The 20,683-nt window shown below is 41.8% G+C and overlaps 1 protein-coding gene across 1 annotated transcript in view; it reads left to right on the forward strand.

Annotated features, from left to right (window-relative positions):
* LOC143290750 (uncharacterized) overlaps positions 1–11,075 on the forward strand; it is a 20,320-nt gene extending 9,245 nt beyond the window's left edge. Inside the window, exons 6-12 of the mRNA XM_076600264.1 lie at positions 589–661; positions 2,564–2,660; positions 4,065–4,221; positions 5,506–5,678; positions 6,125–6,249; positions 7,181–7,297; positions 10,014–11,075. Coding sequence (XP_076456379.1) covers positions 589–661; positions 2,564–2,660; positions 4,065–4,221; positions 5,506–5,678; positions 6,125–6,249; positions 7,181–7,297; positions 10,014–11,075 — 1,804 coding nt within the window. The remainder of the gene's footprint in view (positions 1–588; positions 662–2,563; positions 2,661–4,064; positions 4,222–5,505; positions 5,679–6,124; positions 6,250–7,180; positions 7,298–10,013) is intronic.
* The last annotated feature ends 9,608 nt before the right edge of the window (positions 11,076–20,683 follow it).

Below are 20,683 nucleotides of genomic sequence, written 5' to 3' on the forward strand. Positions count from 1 at the left end.
TCACTCAGTTGCAGAACCAGACTAAGTGAGTGTTTCCCATGGCCCCCGCCTCGCCCCCAGAGTGGAGACTGCCACTTCATCCCTCCAACAACATGCCCCCATAAATCTGCTGACACCAAAGCACCTTGATAGGAACTTGCCCTAAGCATGGAAGTGGAGGGCAACCAAAACTGAGGTCACCATGAAAGATTGGCCACATAATTTGGGACATTTTTTTTTACATGTCTGGTTTTTTTTAGATAATGATGATTAATGTTGATCCTTTGATTAGAATTGTTTTGAGGTTTTGGCTTTTTGAACAGTTGTTAATGGCTTTTTATGAGCTGCCTATGACAGCTTAAACAGTTTTTATTGCATTACTGTCGGAATATTTTCACCGAGTTCTATCTTGTTGCTGGCATGCTAATTCTGGTCAGGAGCCAGTTGGAGGGAGAAGAATTCAGCAGTGATTGATAGTGATGAAGCCTCAGGTGGGGTTTGAACCCACAACCTCTCCCACCTCCCAGTCATCAGCCTCTGAGGCTGATCCCTTGCATTTTTGAGTGTTTGAATTAGTGAAGTGAATGGTGGTTTGGGGCATTGTTGCAGGCAGTACCTGAGTAAAAAGAAAGACAAAGACGCCATGCGAGACCGCCAGCGGAGAATGCGAGAGGAAAGAGATGTGAGTGAGCACTTTCATTTGTGTTGTGTGTGTGGTCCACACAGCCAGTTTACAGTAGATCTAGTCATCAGCAGCCTTGTCTGTATGCAGTGTTGGGAATATGTTTAAGTGAGCACATGCGTTGATATGCTCAGTGTGTGGGTGTGAGTGAGCATACACAGGCACTTGAATGTATTTATGTAGATATATATATATATATATATATAGAGAGAGAGAGAGAGAGAGAGACATATATAGATAGATATATATGGGTCTAAAATCCTACTGTATTTGTGTCTGTGTATGATTTCTGATTTATGTTTGTACCTTTTATTACTATCCCCCCTCCCACCCCCCACCCCCAACATTCCTTGTGACTGGTATATTTGGTGATAAAGACTTATTCCATTTTATTTTATTCTATTCTGTTCTGTTCTGTTTTATTCTCTTGGAAGAAATGTCTACAATCTGTGGAGCATGAAAATGTCCATGCAAGAGCTCGTTTGCTGTTTATTATTTTGCTGCAAAGTTCAGAGTCATCCGCAACCTAGTTAAGACAAAAACAAAAAGATCCTATGTGCATGTGTACGCACAGTATGTTCAGGAGAATCCTCCAGTCACACATTGTGATTCATGCTTGCCTTTGACTGATGATTATTACAGAACTTCATACTTCAAGAGATGAGACCAGGTGACAAGACAGACACATTTATAATTATTATGGAACTTCATGTCCTGAGAGTTAAGACTAGGTGACATAACAGACTCATACTTAGCAGAGAACTTCATGTCCTGAGAGTTAAGACTAGATGACATAAATGACTCATAATTAGCAGAGAACTTCATGTCCTGAGAGTTAAGACTAGGTGACATAACAGACTCATACTTAGCAGAGAACTTCATGTCCTGAGAGTTAAGACTAGGTGACATAACAGACTCATACTTAGCAGAGAACTTCATGTCCTGAGAGTTAAGACTAGGTGACATAACAGACTCATACTTAGCAGAGAACTTCATGTCCTGAGAGTTAAGACTAGATGACATAAATGACTCATAATTAGCATAAAACTTCATGTTCTGTCAGATGAGACTAGGTGACATAAATCACTCATAATTACAGAACGTCATTTCTTAAGAGATAAGACAAGGTCACATAACAGACCCGTTAGCACAGAACTTCATATTCTGAGATGAGACTAGGTTACAAGACAGACTCATAATTAGCACAGAACTTAATGTTCTGAGAGACTCATAATTCCAGAACTTCATGTCTTTAGAGATAAGACTAGGTGACACGACCGTTAATGATTGTTACAGAACTTCATGTTCCGAGAGACGAAACTAGGTGACATAACTGACTCATTAGCACAGAGCTACTTACACAGAGAGATGAGGCTAAGTGACATGACTGACTCATAAATAATTTCAGAACCTCATACCCAGAGAGATGGGACTAGGCAACATGAGTGAGTGTGATCATGGTGAAGAGCTCTGAACATAACGAGGCACTGTGGCAGAGTTGGTTAGGCGCTGGCCTTCAGATCCAGTCTTCACCAGTGATCAAGTTTTCAGGCCAGTTTCAGCATGTCCTTGGAAAAGGCACTTTGCCCCGGTTTCTCTTGCACCACCCAGGTGTAAATGGGGTACCTGACTTTGGCTGGAGAAGTTCAAAATCAGTGGAAGGAGGGGAGTGGGCCCTGCCATCTGTGACTGATCCCAAGAAACAGTGGAAATGAATTCACTGCCCTGATGGTTGTAAAAGGCTTTGGGACCTATAACCTTTTATCTTTTAACATCATGTGTAGGCTCCACCTGAAGGCCTAGTGGGGGAAGAAGCTTTGAATTTCGTCTGACGCAGATAGGTAGTGCACAGTGTGTATGTGATGACACAGGTAGTGCACAGTGTGTATGTGTGTGTTGCAGTATTACTTCCACAAGGTGACACAGCTGAAGCAGAGGGAAGAGAAACTGCGATCCGACAACAGTACGACAAGAGCCAAAACGGAGCAGTTGAAGAAAGGTGGGTGCACGTCTCCTCTGACCATGAATCTGTTGTTGAAATGATTACTGACTGACTGACTGACTCAATCAGCCTTGTAGCCATTAGCAGTTGGTAGGGGCACCACTGATGACTCCCTGTGGTAGTCTGTTAAGGCCTGACCAGTGTGTAGGGTTTAGGTGAAGGTCAGGCATTTGCACTATTCTTTGTAACAGCAGATTTTGTGTAGCAACAGTCAGGCATCTGCACTTTTTTGGAAAATAACAGCCGATGTGCTGAAGCGACGTTGAGGCATCTGCACTTTATCTGTCACGACGTTCAGGCATCTGCACTTTTTCTTTATCTGTCGCAACGTTCAGGCATCTGCACCTTTCTCTATAACAGCAGATGTGTAGCGACTGTCAAGCATCTGCACTTTTCTATAAAAGAGCAGAATCAGATGTGCTGTATTGACATTCGGGCATCAGCACTAAAAACAAAACAAAACAACAACAACAACAAAACCCGCAGATCTGATAAAGTAACAGTCATCTGCACTTAAAAAAAATACACACACACACACGCACACACAAAATCACAGATGTAGTGTAGGATGAGGTCCAGCGATAGATTCACACCCAACTGACTTCACTCTCATTATCGGCGAAACTCGGTCAGTCAATATCTTGGTCACTCAGTACGATTTATTTTTTGTAAGATGCTCACACAGAAAACATTAAAACAGTTCAAAATAATTTTCAGAATCGTCGTTCAGATTATGCTAAAGCTCTTGGCAGTCGTCAAACTCATCTTGCAACTTTGAAAATTCAAAACTTTGGCAAAACTTAAACAAATCGGACTCTGAAAAGCTCAGAGTCAAAATGTTCATCAGGAAGTGGTGAAAACGAGGCAGTGACTCTCGTGAGAATCTCGTTTATGGAAACAACAATGACTGTGGCCATTGTTAGCACATGTTTAATGTGTGGTACCAGCCACTTCTGTGTTTGACACAGCGAATTTTTAGCAGCCATTTGCGGCCGTTCTTGTATAATAACAATTAAACAAAACGTCCCTCTGTGTGTAAGCATGGTTATACTATGCACTGCTGTTGTCAGAAGGTGACTTGATTTAGTCAGTGAGGCTGGTTTGGTTTTGTTGTTGTTGGTTTATTTTTTAAAAGGATTTTAAATTTCCTATAACTTATAAGCAACAAAAAGGGCAACTGCCTTTTTTTTTTCACTTTTGTAGTTATAACAACAAAGAAAAAGAAATTTGATTTTAGAAAAAGATATACAGGAAAGTAAACACCAAAGAAAAGAATATTTGCACTTAGTTAATTAGATTTTAGAAGGGGGAAAAATAATTTAGAAAAATAAACAAGAAAGAAAAGGGGAAGAAGAAGACGTTTGACTGACTGTCACTGTGGACAGGCTTGTCATTTTACAGAGTTGGACAAGTTGTACGAGAACAAGCGCCAGATGGTGTCCACCTACAAGAAACAGAGGGAAGATTTCTTTGACGACCGAGAAAAGCGAAGGCATGAGAGTTTCAAGAAACGCAATGAGGAGAAACAGGCTGTCCAGGCTGCTTTGCGTAAAGAAAGGTGTGTGCCCTTTTGGGTGTAGTGTGTGTGTGTTAGTGTGAGCGTGTGTGTGTATTTCTGTTCTGAATGTATGTGTATTTGACCCTGTTAGGTTTTGGACTTCTGACCCAGTGTTCACCAGTGATCAGGGTTTGAGGCCCTGTTTCTGCATGGTGTTGTGTGCTTGGGAGAGGCATTGTACTGCGATTTTCCTCACTCCACCCAGGTGTGAATTGGGTACTCAGTTTTGGTTTGGGAAGGTTCAGACAGTGGAAGGAGAGGATTGGGCCCCACCTTCCTGTACCAGGCCCAAGATACATTGAATATGAATTTGCTGCCCTTACGCAGATGACAATAAAAGGCTGGGGAAGTGGTGTTGGGGGCTGGGTTTGTTTGGTTTTTTTGTTGTTTTTTTTGTCTGTTTTTGTTGTTGTTGTTTGTCATGAAACCTTAAGGGTTTATAAAACATGATGTACACATGTATAAATGAATAAATAAAGTGTTAATTGTCATATATTGGTACAGCACAAAAACACATATTTTCTCAATCTTGGTTGCACATCACTGACAAGCATGAAGTAATATGGAACATTACAGGTGTTGTTAGATTCTTATAATTATATCATTTCAAAATGATTATAATAATGTTAAATTTGACACAATGATTGATAAGATGGGTTTTGTCTTCCAGTACTTCACAACTGCTAAGTAGTCAGCCCTCTTATGGAATTTTAAGTACCTGCCTTTTTTTCAATTTTCAGGTCATGTTTACGTATTGCGAATTTTGTTAAAGCCTGTCTGTGTCTTGCAGTTGAGATGTTCAAAAGATAGGTTTTAGTTTTCTGATATGTTAAAAAAAAAAAGTATTGTAAAGTCTAACTTTGATGACCTGTTGCAATAGTATTGTAAAATCTAAGCATGTATGACAACTGTTATAATAGCATTATAAAATCTAAACTTTAGTGACATATTTTACAACAGTATCGTAAAATCTTAATTTTTAATGACAGCTGTTGAGTAGTATTAAACTATTATAAAATCTTACCTCTGATGACATCTGTTTCAGTAGTGTTGTAAAACCTATGACGACTGTTATGATAGTACAAAAACTATTATAAAATCTAACCTTTGATGACATCTGTTATGATAGTATAAAAACTATTATAAAATCTAATCTTCAATTGACATCTGTTACAAATTTATACAATACTGTTGTAAAATGTAAGCTTTGAAGGCTTTTCTCTTTTCACCTTTCTTTTACCATGTGACACGTTCATGTTCTGTTGGCGATGTGACAACCTTCAGAGAGGAGTACACAGCCCAGGTGCAGCCCAGCGACGACCACATCTGCCTGTGCAACACCCTGATCCGCTACCTCCAACGCTTCGTCTCCAACACAGACCTTGAGGCCAGCTCTTCAGGCCAGGCTGTCGGTCAGCCTGCTCTCCCTTCGCCCAGCGAGGAGTCGGCACCCTCAGGTCAGCCTGCTTGCATGACAGAATGCAAATGCGAATATTTTATTCATAACAGGCCACAGCCCCTAATGAAGGGGGTGGTGTGAAAATAGTACATCACATTTAACACTGGATTCAGTAAACAAAATTACAACAATACACGTTACGCACAACAGATAGAACAGATCTGAAGCGCATTGTGTAAATATATGGCAGATTGTTTGACATCACATTTAACACTGGATTCAGTAAACAAAATTACAACAATACACGTTACGCACAACAGATAGAACAGATCTGAAGCGCATTGTGTAAATATATGGCAGATTGTTTGACAACGTTCTTGTTCACTGAAGCCACTAGTTTTTGCATGACAGAGAGAGAGAGAGAGAGAATGTGTGGGTGTTGTATATCCACATGGTTAGTAAAGAGTTGATGTGTTCTTGTGTTGCTATGACAACGGAATGCAGGTCCGGCTGAGGAACTGGAGGACGGGCAGTACGTTCTGCTGCGCCGGCCTGAAGAGGACAACTACGTCTCCTGCTCCGTCAAGCATGCATCTCGCAAGCAGCGCCGCAGCCGCAAGCACTCCATGGTGCGTCTGCCTTTCCTTTCGGTCTCTCTCTCTTCCTCTCACGCTGTGTGTGTCTTGTGTCCCAGTTGAGGTCTTGTTCTGTGGGTCCAAGACGGACCCGGAGTTAGTGTGTGCACACGGATGTTGATAAAAGAAATATTGATGAAAAATGTTGTTGTTTTTTAAACACCCAGTGTTGGAAAATCAGTTTCTGACATTTTGGAAGCTTCCATAGAACCCATAATAATGCAGTGCAGTGCAATACAATACAATACAATACAGTACAGTACAGTACAGTACAGTAAAGAACAGTACAGCACAGTAGCACAGTAAAGCACAGTACAGTAACCTTAGAACAGTTATTCATGATTTGCGTTGATCACCGGATGGATATACAATACAATACAATACAATACAATACAGCACAGTACAGAACAGTACAGTACAGTAACCTTAGTACATTTATTCGTGATTTTGGTTAACCACCGGATGGGTATACAATACAATACAATGCAATACAATACAAAACAGTACAGTACAGTACAGTACAGTAAAGCACAGTAAAGCACAGTACAGTACAGTAACCTCAGAACATTTATTCATGATTTGGGTTGATCACCGGATGGGTATACAATACAATACAATACAATACAATACAGTACAATACAATACAATACAGTACAATACAATACAATACAATACAATAACCTCAGAACATTTATTCATGATTTGGGTTGATCACCGGATGGGTATACAATACAGTACAGTAAGGCACAGTACAGTACAGTAAAGCACAGTACAGTACAGTAAGGCACAGTACAGTACAGTAAGGCACAGTAAAGCACAGTACAGTACAGTAAGGCACAGTACAGTACAGTAAGGCACAGTACAGTACAGTAACCTCAGAACGTTTATTCATGATTTGGGTTGGTCACCCGATGGGTGTGTTCAGGTGAAGAGGATCACCCACACCCCAGAGGTGCTGGCCCAGTTTCTCCAGCTCAATCTGAACGCGCCCACCACAGTCGCTGAAATCTTGGCTTCCTTGGAGCAGCTGGCTGGGAGAAAGGTATGTGGTGTATGTGTGTGTGAGGGGGGGATGGGTTAGGGGGGTGGTGAGTGTGTGTGTGTGTGTGTGTGTGAGGAGGGGTTATGGGGTTGGTAAGTGTGTGTGTGTCTGTTTGCAGCTCTTAAGTTGTGCTTTTTAAAATATTATTTTTTCTTGTTTTTGATTAACCAAGGAAATGTTCCGTTTGGTATTTTTGTTTGTTTTCTTTAGGTTGTTGTGTTTGGCTATGGTTGTTTTCTGTGTGTGTGTGTGTGTTTTGTTTTTGTTTTTTCAACAAAAGTAAGAAAGTATGAACATGCAAAATGTTATGAGCTCTGTATATGCATTGGGCATTTGCTCTGTAAAATTGGAAGCAGTTTTTTCTTCAGTTGACAATCTGGATGTGATGGCCTAGAGGTAACGCGTCCGCCTAGTAAGCAAGAGAATCTGAGCGCGCTGGTTCGAATCACGGCTCAGCCGCCGATATTTTCTCCCCCTCCACTAGACCTTGAGTGGTGGTCTGGACGCTAGTCATTTGGATGAGACGATAAACTGAGGTCCCGTGTGCAGCATTCACTTAGCGCATGTAAAAGAACCCACAGCAACAAAAGTGTTGTTCCTGGCAAAATTCTGTACAAAAATCCACTGCAGTAGGAAAAACAAATAAAACTGCACACAGGAAAAAACACACAAAAAAAGGGTGGCGCTGTAGTATAGCGACGTGCTCTCCCTGGGGAGAGCAGCCCAAATTTCACACAGAGAAATCTGTTGTGATAAAAAAACAAAACAAATACAAATACTGTTCTGCAGTGCTACAGTTGTTTCCTGAACACAACCGTACTTACTATTAGCATGTTGTTGCTATTCTGTTTCCTGCACAACAACCGTACTACTATACTATAGTTATTCTGTTTCCTGCACACAACCGTACTGTTATGCTGCCGTCAAAAGAGGGCGATAACCAGCGGGACAAAGGGGAGGTTACCTACTTCCGGGAGGTTATCGGCCGTAGTTTCGTCTGCTCCGCATAGGCGGATAGTAGTTTGCACAGGACAGGAATGTCAGACCCCTGCCGGAGTCTGCACTAGTTGGGTCACGGTAAGTATGTTATTTAAACGTAATTTTAGATAGAAAATTTCCTTTCTGTTTCCTGCACACAACTGTACTACCATGCTATAGTAGTTCTGTTTCCTGCACACAGCTGTTCTACAATGCTTTTATTGTTGTTACCTGTGCACAACCGTACTACCATGTTGTTTCTGTTTCCTGTGCACAGCTGTTCTACAACGCTATAGTTGTTCTGTTTCCTGCACACAGCTGTACTACAATGCTATAGTTGTTCTGTTTCCTGCACACAGCTGTTCTACAACGCTATAGTTGTTCTGTTTCCTGCACACAGCTGTACTACAATGCTATAGTTGTTCTGTTTCCTGCACACAGCTGATCTGTAATGTATGATTTTTGTTCTGCTTCCTGCTCACAGTTGTACTACTGAGTTGTTGTTCTATTTCCTGCCCACAACGGTACTACCATGCTTGTTTCCGGCACACAGCTGTTCTACCATGCTACAGTTGTTCTGTTTCCTGCACACAGCTGTTCTACCATGCTACAGTTGTTCTGTTTCCTGCACACAGCTGTTCTACCATGCTACAGTTGTTCTGTTTCTTGCACACAGCTGTACTACCATGTTGTTGCTACATGTATTCTGTTTCCTGTACACAACTGTACTACCATGCTATAGTAGTTCAGTTTACTGCACACAACTGTACTACCATGTTGTTCTGTTTCCTGCACACAGCTGTACTACCATGTTGTTGTTCTGTTTCCTGCACACAGCTGTACTACCATGCTACAGTTGTTCTGTTTCCTGCACACAGCTGTACTACCATGTTGTTCTGTTTCCTGCACACAGCTGTACTACCATGCTACAGTTGTTCTGTTTCCTGCACACAGTTGTTCTACCATGCTACAGTTGTTCTGTTTCCTGCACACAGCTGTACTACCATGTTGTGCTACTGTTTCTGTCATGTACACAGCTGTACTACCATGCTACAGTTGTTCTGTTTCCTGCACACAACTGTACTACCATGTTGTTCTGTTTCCTGCACACAACTGTACTACCATGTTGTTCTGTTACCTGCATACAACAGTACTACCATGTTCTTTTTCCTGTACACAACTGTACTACAGTGCTATAGTTCTGTTTAGTTTCCTGCCCACAGTTGTTCTTCAATGCTATGATTGTTTCCTGCACACAACTGCACTACCATGTCATTGCTATTCTATTTCCTGCACACAACTGCACTTCCATGCTGTAGTTGTTGTTCTGTTTCCTACCCACAGCTGTTCTACAATGCTGTAATTGTTATTTCCTGCACACATTACCATGCCATAGTTGTTCTGCACACAGCCATACTCCATGCTGTAGTTGCGGTTCTGTTTCCTGCACACAACTGCACTACCATGCTATAGTTGCGTTTCTGTTTCCTAATCACAACTGTACCACCATGTTGTTGCTATTCTGTTACCTGCACACAGCTGCACTACCATGCTATTGGTGGTGGTTCTGTTTCCTGCCCAGAGCTGTTCTACAGTGCTATGATTGTTGTTTCCTGAACACACTGCCATGTTGCTATTCTGTTTCCTGTATACAACTATACTATCATGTTATTGCTTTTGTTCTGTTTCCTGCACGCACTTGTACTACCATACTATAGTTGTTGTTTCCTGCCCACAGCTGTACTACGAGCGTGAAGCGGAGGTGCGGAGCGAGCTGTCAGTGACGGAGAGCGCGCTGTGCGAGGTGTCGCGTCAGGCCAGCCACACGGAGAGCAACGACGGGCTGTGGGAGCCCAGCCCCAGCGACCACCTTGTGGAGCACCTGCTGCTGTCTATGTCCAACCAGGTGTCCGCCTCCTCCACCACTGACGATCAGGTGCCTTCCTCCACAGCTGACGACCAGACTGACACTGGCGAAAATTCTGCCACAGGTGTCGCCGCTTCTGCCAGCTCCGAACGCTCACAGTTGTCAGTGTCGGTGACTACTCAGGGCAAGTGTTCGCAGTCCATTACTTGCGATGAGCGCTCACCATCATCAGTGTCCCAGAGCGAGTGCTCACTGTTGTTAGTGTCTCATGGTGAAGAACGCTCACCGTCGTTGTTGCCTCACAGTGTAGACGCCGACTCCACGCACAGTGGCTCGAGATCGGAGGGCTCCGATTCCACACCCCGCAGCTCCTGCACAGTGGAGGGGGTGGCGTGTGGAGGGGCGGAGGATAGTGCCGCCCCCTTCACGCCTGGTGGCTCAGGGCCAGAGTCCTTCGCCAGCCAGGACAGTGGGCATGCATCCTCCTCCTCTGGTGTGTTGACGTTGGACACAGCGTGTGATTGCGGCAGCAATGTGTTCTATGCAAAGAAAGCGCTGCCCGGCTCCGACCGGGCACCATGTGAAAACTGCCCCCGTAGCGTCAGTTCCGAATTGGTGGCTGACACAGGGGGGGAAAGATCTCCACGCACCCCTGGACACTGGTGGGACAGGCTTGGGGAGGTTCATATATGTGAGGGTGGCACCAAGGACCTTGACAGTCCGTCCAAAGGTCGTCGCCATAGCAGCAGTAGTACAAACATGACCTTGGCAGAAAGCACAAATGTGTCTTCGCTGGAAGAGTTTCCCGTCCTGGTGAGGGGCGGGCCGTGCGAGTTGGGGGTCAGTGACAAGGGAGACGACCTTCACGGTCGTGGGGTGTTCTTCATGCAGGGGAAGCAGACGGCCAGTCTGGCCGAATCGACGCGGCTGTAACTTTCACTCAGGGTTGTGTTCAGGGTCGGGGGGTGGTGTTGGGTGGTTGGGGAGCGAGCGGGTGGAGGGGTGAACCTGGTGTTCAGCAGTGGTGGGTTGGATGACTTCACCTACGTTGTGCCTTTCTCGTCGGAATGGGTGTGTGAGTGCATGACCTTTTTTTTTTTTTTTTTTTTTTTACAGCATTACATTGACTTGACCATCATGTTGATTTGGGCATAGCTCTTCTTCTTCTACTGTCTCCATTCCATACCAGATGGCTCAGGTTTTTGTGTGTTTATCTGGTTGACATTTGAAGAGTGCAAAGGTGCAAATGCTCAGAAAGTTTACCGTCAGGGATGAGGTTGGGGAGCGAACGAACCTATTGGTATCAGGAGTTTGAAATGCTTGATGTTTTGTGCAGGGAAGACAGTTTACTGAGGAGTATGTTGATTATGAGTTTTTTGTTTTGTTTATAACATTGGTTTTTTTGTTTTTAAATATTATTATTATTATTATTATTTTTTTATTGTATCCCAACAACTTGAAAAAGACATATGGGATATCATTTGATTTGAAATGAAATAACTATACTGATTTTTTTTTTCATGTCATATTAGAAATATTTAGATGTATGTGTTATGTTTACCAGATGTGAATAAACATTTTCTTCATCTTTTTTTTTTTTATGAAAGAAATAGTAAGAAAAATATGACCCAAAGCGTTACGACAGTGAAAATAGGTAAAAGTGCCACATGGCACTTTTTGGCCAGGAATGTCGCGAATGCTCTGCATACAAAGGTGACACCTGGAAGGAAAAACAGCAAACAAAACAAACATCTGTGAACATTACAGAAGAGACACGAACAACAGTTCATGTACCAGAGAAAGGGCACATCATGGATTGGATTTTGTCTGATTGACAGAAGCCCCGCATTGATTGACAGCCAATACAACAACAGTGCATTAGAGGTATGTGTGTTCTTGAAACGGATAGTTTTAGTCATCATTTCTGTCAGTGATATTGCACAGCAACAGAATTTCCACTTGAATTTTTAAAAAATAACTAAGATAATAGGGAGCTGGGTGATAATAAAATAAAAAACAACAACAAAAAAAACAAGAAACATGTTAACAAAAACAAGATCCTGAAAAGATTTTAACAACCAAAATCACCGTTATCATCCATGCAGCAGATTACACTTTATGCAAGGGGCATAAGCTGGCCGTCAAAATAGTGTGCCTTTCTGGGTTCCAAATGCGATAGTTTTAAATCCTTGGCTTTTTGGTGTTTTGAAGGTTTTTGAAAAGCTTTTAAACTTGTGAAAATCCTGTGTGAACCTTACTGTTATCAGAAGTAAATAATGGAAAACAGCGCGTTCAAGCTGGCAACAGGTAACGTTATGCACCCAAGTCTGTGTTTTCCTTGATAAGTCCAAAGATTGTGATGCGTGATGTATGCATTATTTTATGGTATATATATGTGTGTGTGTGTGTGTGTGTAATGAAATAGGTTTATTGGATGCTTTTAGTGAAGTTTTACAGTTACAGCAGCTGGTATGTTGTTTTCCCCTTACATGATTTAGTGATACCAGCCGTGAGTTTCTACTGAAATAGATAGATATGAATGAGTTGGGTTTTTTTTTCTTCTAAATTTAGATATGTTTGTGAGTTTTAAACAAATTTCTTACTGACATAATATTTTTTACACATTATCCAGTGCATTTTACTTATACACATTGTCCAGAAATTGTTTACCACTTTAATTAGGACAGCATTAAGATTATCTGTGTTTAGCTTCATATCCATTGATACATTTGTTTCATTTCTGTGATTCTAAGTTACAGATGTTTTTTTAAACAATTTTTACCTAGCTTGATTTTCATTAGATGTCAAAGGAGTTATTCCACTGTACTTGTTTTAGAATGTATTTCATTTTGAGCTGCAAAATAGAGAGCGCCTGATTTCATTCAAAGTTTTGTATTGCTTAGAATCAGATTGTGATACAGTGTCATGCAGTTAGTGAAGTGAATAGTTTGATGTATGCATAGTCAAGTGATTCATTAATTGAACGTTACACTTGTAAACGATCGTGAAAGAAATGATACATAGATTGATTCACTTCATGAAGAACATAGAAATAAGAGCTTTTTTATTTTTTTTTTTTAATTCTTTCTTTGTTTTGTTTTTTTCCTTTTCCTGCCATTGAATGAACTAGGTAACTTGTTTCCACCATCATCATCATCCTTCCTTCTTAGGATTTGTCGGAAATGGTGAGAGTGGGTAGTTCTATTTTGATCTCTGAGCTGAATCCTGATACTCAGAAGTCCAAGAGACTGGTGGACAAGGGGTGATGTGAGGGGGATGGAAGGTACAAAGGAAGACAGTCATTGACCATTGCCACATCTCCAGAGCATGGTTTATATTTTCTGCGTCTTTTTTTTTTTTTTTTTTTTTGCAAGTGAATTAAAGTGTGTTAATATGCACAGAACAAGCAGTAATTGTTTTGCCCTGCAACGGGTGCAATAGCTGCGTGGTTAAAGCATTGGATTTTAAATCTGAGGGTCCCGGGTTCAAATCTCGGTAACGGCGCCCGGTGGGTAAAGGGTGGAGATTTTTATGATCTCCCAGGTCAACATATGTGCAGACCTGCTAGTGCCTGAACCCCTTCGTGTGTATACGCAAACAAAAGATGAAATACGCACGATAAAGATCCTGTAATCCATGTCGGCGTTCGGTGGGTTATGGAAACAAAAACATACCCAGCATGCACACTCCCGAAAGCAGAGTATGGCTGCCTACATGGTGGGGTAAAAACGGTCATATACGTAAAAGCCCACTCGTGTACATACGACTGAACGTGGGAGTTGCAGCCCATGAACGCAGAAGAAGAAGAAGTAGTTTTGCCCTGCAATAACTCACCAGTCGCCTTCAGGGTCGTGAGCTGCAGGAGGCGAATAATGTACACAAGACTTGGAGTGAGGAGAGAGCCACACAATAGGCAGGAGCCCTCTTGCATGCATGAATGGGAAGGGGGGGGGAAAAGATCTCTCAACAATTGAGAACTGTTCAGGCGCCATTTTCAGAGATTCACCACCTCTGGAGCTTTGTGAAAAAACTGATAACAGAGGTCAGTACGTCACCTTTGGAGCTTTGTAAAAACTGATACAGAGATCAGTATACCACCTTTGGACAGGTCTGTAAAACTGATACAGAGATCAGTATACCACCTTTGGACAGGTCTGTAAAACTGATAGAGATCAGAATACCACCTTTGGAAAGGTCTGTAAAACTGATAGAGATCAGTATACCACCTTTGGAAAGGTCTGAAAAACTGATGCAGAGATCAGTATACCACCTTTGGACAGGTCTGAAAAACTGATACAGTGATCAGTATACTACCTGAGGAGCTTTGTGAAAACTGATACAGGGATCAGTATACCACTTTTGGACAGGTCTGTAAAACTGATACAGAGATCAGTATACCACCTTAGGAGCTTTGTGAAATCTGATACAGAGATCAGTATACCACCTTTGGACAGGTGTGTAAAACTGAGAGTCTGATACAGAGATCAGTATACCACCTTTGGACAGGTGTGTAAAACAGAGTATGATACAGAGATCAGTATACCACCTTAGAGCTTTGTGAAAACTGGTACAGGGATCAGTATACCACTTTTGGACAGGTCTGTAAAACTGATACAGAGATCAGTATACCACCTTAGGAGCTTTGTGAAATCTGATACAGAGATCAGTATACCACCTTTGGACAGGTCTGTAAAACTGAGTCTGATACAGAGATCAGTATACCACCTTTGGACAGGTCTGTAAAACTGAGAGTATGATACAGAGATCAGTATACCACCTTAGGAGCTTTGTGAAAACTGATACAGGGATCAGTATACCACTTTTTGACAGGTCTGTAAAACTGATACAGAGATCAGTATACCACCTTTGGACCTGTGAAAACTGATACAGAGATCAGAGAAAAACTCTTTTCTTTAAATACTTACTTATTGGTTGTAGCATGCTTGTACTTGTCTTGATATTGATTCAGTTGCTGTGTGTGTGGTTATGACATGAATGCCTTCACCTTAGTCTGGGAGGAAGTGACAGCTGGGGGAGGGGGGGGGGGGCCAGGGGGGACTGACATGACATGACACTGCTATGCATGACAAAGATCAAACAGAACTTTGCTGTTGCTTTCTCTCCTTTGGTTGGACGCCTTAATTTGTGTGCTGTCGTTACAACACACCAGTTGTTTTATGTGTTACTGCTAGTCATGTAAATATGCCAAGATGATTTATCATAATCATTCTGTGTTTGTGTACACTTGTGCTTTCTGTGCTCACGTCTGTGCGTTACTTGGACAGAAATTATTGTGCATAAAAAAAATGTGGAAAGTAGGTTCAAACCAGACAGCGGAAAATGTCAGAATCACAGTACATGCTGAGTTATGTGAGTCTCCTGTGACAGGTGTTCTGTCATTAATTCGAACCACAGTCTCTAACAGGGAAAAACTGTACTTAAACTGCATGATGTCGAAGTAATTAGGAATCAATTTACTACTGACCTCTGTGTCTTTTTAGTTATCAGCATTGATGGAAAAACGACAAAACTGAATGAATGAACAGAAACATAGGTATTTGTATTTGTATTTCTTTTTATCACAACAGATTTCTCTGTGTGAAATTCAGGCTGCTCTCCCCAGGGAGAGTGCATCACTACACTGCAGCACCACCCATTTTTTTTTATTTTTTCCTGCGTGCACTTTTATTTGTTTTTCCTATCAAAGTGAATTTTTCTACAGAATTTTGCCAGGAACTACCTTTTTGTTGCCATGGGTTCTTTTACATGCGCTAAGCGCATGCGGTATACGGGGCTCTGTTTATCGTCTCATCCGAATGATTAGCGTCCAGACCACCACTCAAGGTCTAGTGGAGGGGGAGAAAGTATTGGTGGCTGGGCTGTGTTTTGAACTAGCGTGCTCAGATTCTCTCGATTCCTAGGCGGACGCATTACCTCTAGGTCATCCCTGGTTAGAGGGAGAGGTGGAATGGGGAAGTGCAGAGGGGCCAGTGGTGAGGAAGATGGAGGGGGTGGGCTGCAATCCAAAGTGGCATTGGCATTTCGATCCAGGGGCCAGCCTCTTCTTGTGATTGTCAGTCACACCAGTCTTGGAAAAGTTTGCCAAGTTCCTGTGTGAAAAACACCCCTCAGCACCAAATATTTCAGACGTGATGGTCTCAGTCACATGATTTGGTTCATGTCAGAACAACACAGTGGACTTTTTCATTTCAAACATGTTCAAAGGTGTGGAGGGAGGTTTGTCAATTTCCTATTGCGTGGTAAAGCTGTCAAACTTTCTTACAATGTGAAAAACGATCCTTTTAATGTGATCCCATGATTTTGACTGAAGTCGCCTATGGCAGTGAACTGTCTGGTTGACTGAAGTCGCCTGTAGCGGTGTAAGAGTTTAGAACCAGTGTGGTCTTGTTTTCAATCACTGGCAATGCACAAGTTGTGTAGTCACAGTCGTCTGTGATAGATAGTGTGTCAGGCGACAGGTGCTGTGCCCTGTTACTCCGTGTTAGTGTTCGTTTGGAACTCAGGTCAGACGTGTATTGTCTGTGTCCGTGTGTGTGATCTTTGCTCCAAAATGTGGGTTTGGTTTTTATTATGTGTAAATATGTGTTAGTGTTTTCCTGTGTTCTACAGATTGGATATTTACACAGTTGTCTGTTCCTGTGTGGCTGGCTGGGCGAGAAGTTACCATTGTTAATTAGAATAGAAACTATTTTGGTGGTGGTGGTGGTGTTCCAAGTGTGATAGGAATGTTGGGGAGTGTGTGTTGGCCATGTGATGCTTGTTGATTGACATGGTGTGATGACTCCAGTTATGGGTGTGTCGTTTCCCTGATGATAACACATGTATCCCTTTTTGTCTTTGTTTTCTTTCTTTTTCTTTTTAGCTGATTTATTATTTGTATGTGTTGACAAAGTTTTGGTGGTAGGGAAACTCCAGTTATGGGTGTGTCGTTTCCCTGATAACACATGTATCCCTTTTTGTCTTTGTTTTCTTAGTTTTTCTTTTTAGCTGATTTATTATTTGTATGTGTTGACAAAGTTTTGGTGGTAGGGATTTCTTAATGATTGCTTTGATGTGTTTTTATCTGAGCTAAGTTTCTGTCGCTGAGTTTGGTAGTCTTGTTAAGTTTTGGTGGGATAAAAAACAGCCACCCAAGTTTCTGTTAATCATGAGTTTGATGCAACACAGAAAAAGAGCCAGTTTATTGAATTGTATTTATAGTGAATTGTTGCAAAACCAGTTTGTGCAGCCCTTCTTTCTGTTAATCATGAGTTCCATGCAGCATTGTGAACAGTCAGTTTATGATTTTTTACTATAGCAAAACCAGTTTGTGCAGCAAGGATTTAGTGGGTTAATGAATTGTGAAAGTCTGGATTAATTTGTTCATTGTGCCATGCCAGTGTGAATTGGATTTGATCCACTGCAGTATGTTGAAGTGAAATTTCTTCACTGCTCATTGCTACACCAGGATGTGTACAGGAATAGGCACATGCAGGTGGTACTTTGTGTTGTTTTGGGTTTGTTTGGGTTTTTTTGTTGGTTACTGTTGCTGATCACTTCTGGGTCAAATATACATTTAGATTGTATCAGTAACTGTTTATGATGATGAATGAATGATATGGATACTTATATAGTGCCTATCCTTGGTTGGAGACCAAGCTCTAAGCGCTTTGCAAACAAGAAGTCATTTGCACAACAGGCTGCCCACCTGGGTAGAGCCGACTGACAGCTGCCATTGGCGCTCATCATTCGTTAAGTATTTGTATTTGTATTTCTCTTTTTATCACAACAGATTTCTCTGTGTGAAATTCGGGCTGCTCTTCCCAGGGAGAGTGCGTCGCTACACTACAGCGCCACCCTTTTTTTTTTCTTTTTTTTTTCCTGCATGCAGTTTTATTTGTTTTTCCTATCGAAGTGGATTTTTCTACTGAATTTTGCCAGGAACAACCCTTTTGTTGCCGTGGGTTCTTTTACGTGCGCTAAGTGCATGCTGCACACGGGACCTCAGTTTATCGTCTCATCTGAATTACTAGCGTCCAGATCACCACTCAAGGTCTAGTGGAGGGGGAGAAAATATCGGCGGCTGAGCCGTGATTCGAACCAGTGCGCTCAGATTCTCTCGCTTCCTAGGCGGACGCGTTACCTCTAGGCCATCACTCCATCGTTTCCTGTGTCATTCAGTCAGATTTCAGGCATGCACACATACACACTCAGACAGACATGTATCATTTTAAGTGTATGACTGTTTTATTTACTCTGCCATGTAGGCAGTCATACTCAGTTTTCGAGGGGGGGGGGGTGTGTGGGGGTGCATGCTGAGTATGTTCTTGTTTCCATAACCCACCGAATGCTGACATGGATTGCAGGATCTGCGTGAGCACACACACGAGGGGGGTTCAGGCACAGGCACATCTGCATGTATTGTTTACCTGTGATTCTGCAGGGGACAGCTTTTTTTGACTCGCTTGTGTAAACAAAGTGAGTCTATGTTTTAACCCGGTGTTTGGTTGTCTGTGTGTTTGTCCGTGTGTCTGTGTTTCCGTGGTAAACTTTAACATTGACATTTTCTCTGCAAATACTTTGTCAGTTGACACCAAATTTGGCATAAAAATAGGAAAAATTCAGTTCTTTCCAGTCATCTTGTTTAAAACAATATTGCACCTCTGGGATGGGCACAAAAAAATAATAAAAGAAGCCTAATTATATGCAAACTGCATTTACTGTTATATTTATAATTTTTGTATTCTCTAAACTTGGCACTTTGACCTCTTATTCTGACACAACAACAAGAGGAGTTATTATTATCATTTTTTGTTCAAACAGGAGCTGCTTTTGCTAAGCATGGAATTTTTATTTATTTTGCAAACGTTTTGGTGCAGATAGTAAAAAAAGGGAAATTACTCTGTAATTAATGCTAGGGGACGTAATTTATCACAAGTGAATCTTGAAGGCCTTGCCTCTCTTGTTTTCCATGACATTGTCGGGAAGGAGTTGTTTGTAGTCTGCTTTGGAAAGTGCTTTGTCACAAAGAGATGATCACAGCTGCCGTCGGCTGCATGGACCCTGATCTCTGAGTGGTATCTCCTACTCATTCTGTGAACTCTTTGTTGTTGGTTGTTTTAATGTCATCATTTTGTTTTGTTTTTGGTCTTTCCTGCTCACTCTGTGCACTCTTTTTGCTTTGTTTTAATGGTGTTTGTTTTTGTGGGGGGTTTTTTTTTTTTTTTTTTCCAATCTTTGCAAGGGCTGAGAGAGTAGCTCGGTTTTTCAACTATGCATAATACTAGTATGCTCAGTCGTCAGTGAATGATGGGGGAGGGGAGGGAGGGAGGAGGGGGCTTGGGGGGGGGGGGGGGGGGGGTCTTGGTTTTTTTATTTTTTTTTGTTTTGTTTTGTTTTTGTTTTTGCTGACCTTGTTCTTTGCCTGTGTTGGACTGCACAGCGATTCCTTTTAGCTAACTTATCTCCCATGCAGGCCTTTGGTGGTAGGGTAACAACTCTCGGCGTCTGGACTGCTGACTTGGGTGTCTGTGGTGACAGATCCTTCTGACAGGGAGTACGGGTGGAAAAACATGACATACCTGTAGGCACAGTGGACATACCTGTAGGCATGATTGACATACCTGTAGGCACGATTGACATACCTGGAGGCATAATTGACATACCTGGAGGCACAGTTTCATGTTACCTCTTCCAGACATTTTGGTGAAGTGCAGAAAACTGGGGGCTGTTGGAGGTTGGTTATACTTGGATGTTATTGTTAGTTACCTGTGCTACATTGTCAGAAATCCATGTAGACAACGACATAACTGATATTTTGTCACACATTCATTCCATTAAAGTTAGCTGGCAGGTGTAACAGGGGTGCAGTGTAAGAAAGCAATGAGAGAGAGAGAGTGCGTGTGAGGGGATGCCCATCTGTCTTTGTGGGTCAGATGATAATGATTTTGTTACATTGTTGATTGGATTCCATGAAATTGAAGAACAAATTGAAAGTGATTGAGAAGTTTGCGAATGTAAAGAAACCAGACATGATACTGCCTTGTATCCAACAGACGTGAAACGATGAATGATATGTTAGTATGGATGGATGTTGAATATCGGCAGTTTCCACTCTTGAATGTCAGTGTGTCTTCTCTGCCTCTCATGTACTTTATTTGATGTTGACCACACCATTTGTTGCTAAAGACAATAAATTTCCAGGTTTCTTTTTTTTCTTTTCTTTTTTTTCCATTCATTGCTTTCATTCCTTGTCAACAAATCTTGTGATGAAATGATGGTTTGATATGTTATTGGATATGTATTATACGCCACTTGACAATCCACTGTCTGCTGTTGACGGAATCTGATTGTGTTGAAAGAGCTTTGGGGTTTCTTTTGTTTGTTTGTTTGTTTGTTTTAAAGGAGGAAGGACTTGATTTTTTCCTGTCGTGATGCAGGTTGATATGCAAGGGGTTTGTTTCATTTTGAAAGTCAAGTATTATAAAAGAAAAAGATGTTAGCTTATGCTTTGACTTCTTTTTTTTTCAGTTTTTGGGTGT

Source organism: Babylonia areolata, chromosome 16 (genome assembly GCF_041734735.1).
Source record: "Babylonia areolata isolate BAREFJ2019XMU chromosome 16, ASM4173473v1, whole genome shotgun sequence".
In the NCBI taxonomy this organism is placed as follows: domain Eukaryota; kingdom Metazoa; phylum Mollusca; class Gastropoda; order Neogastropoda; family Buccinidae; genus Babylonia; species Babylonia areolata.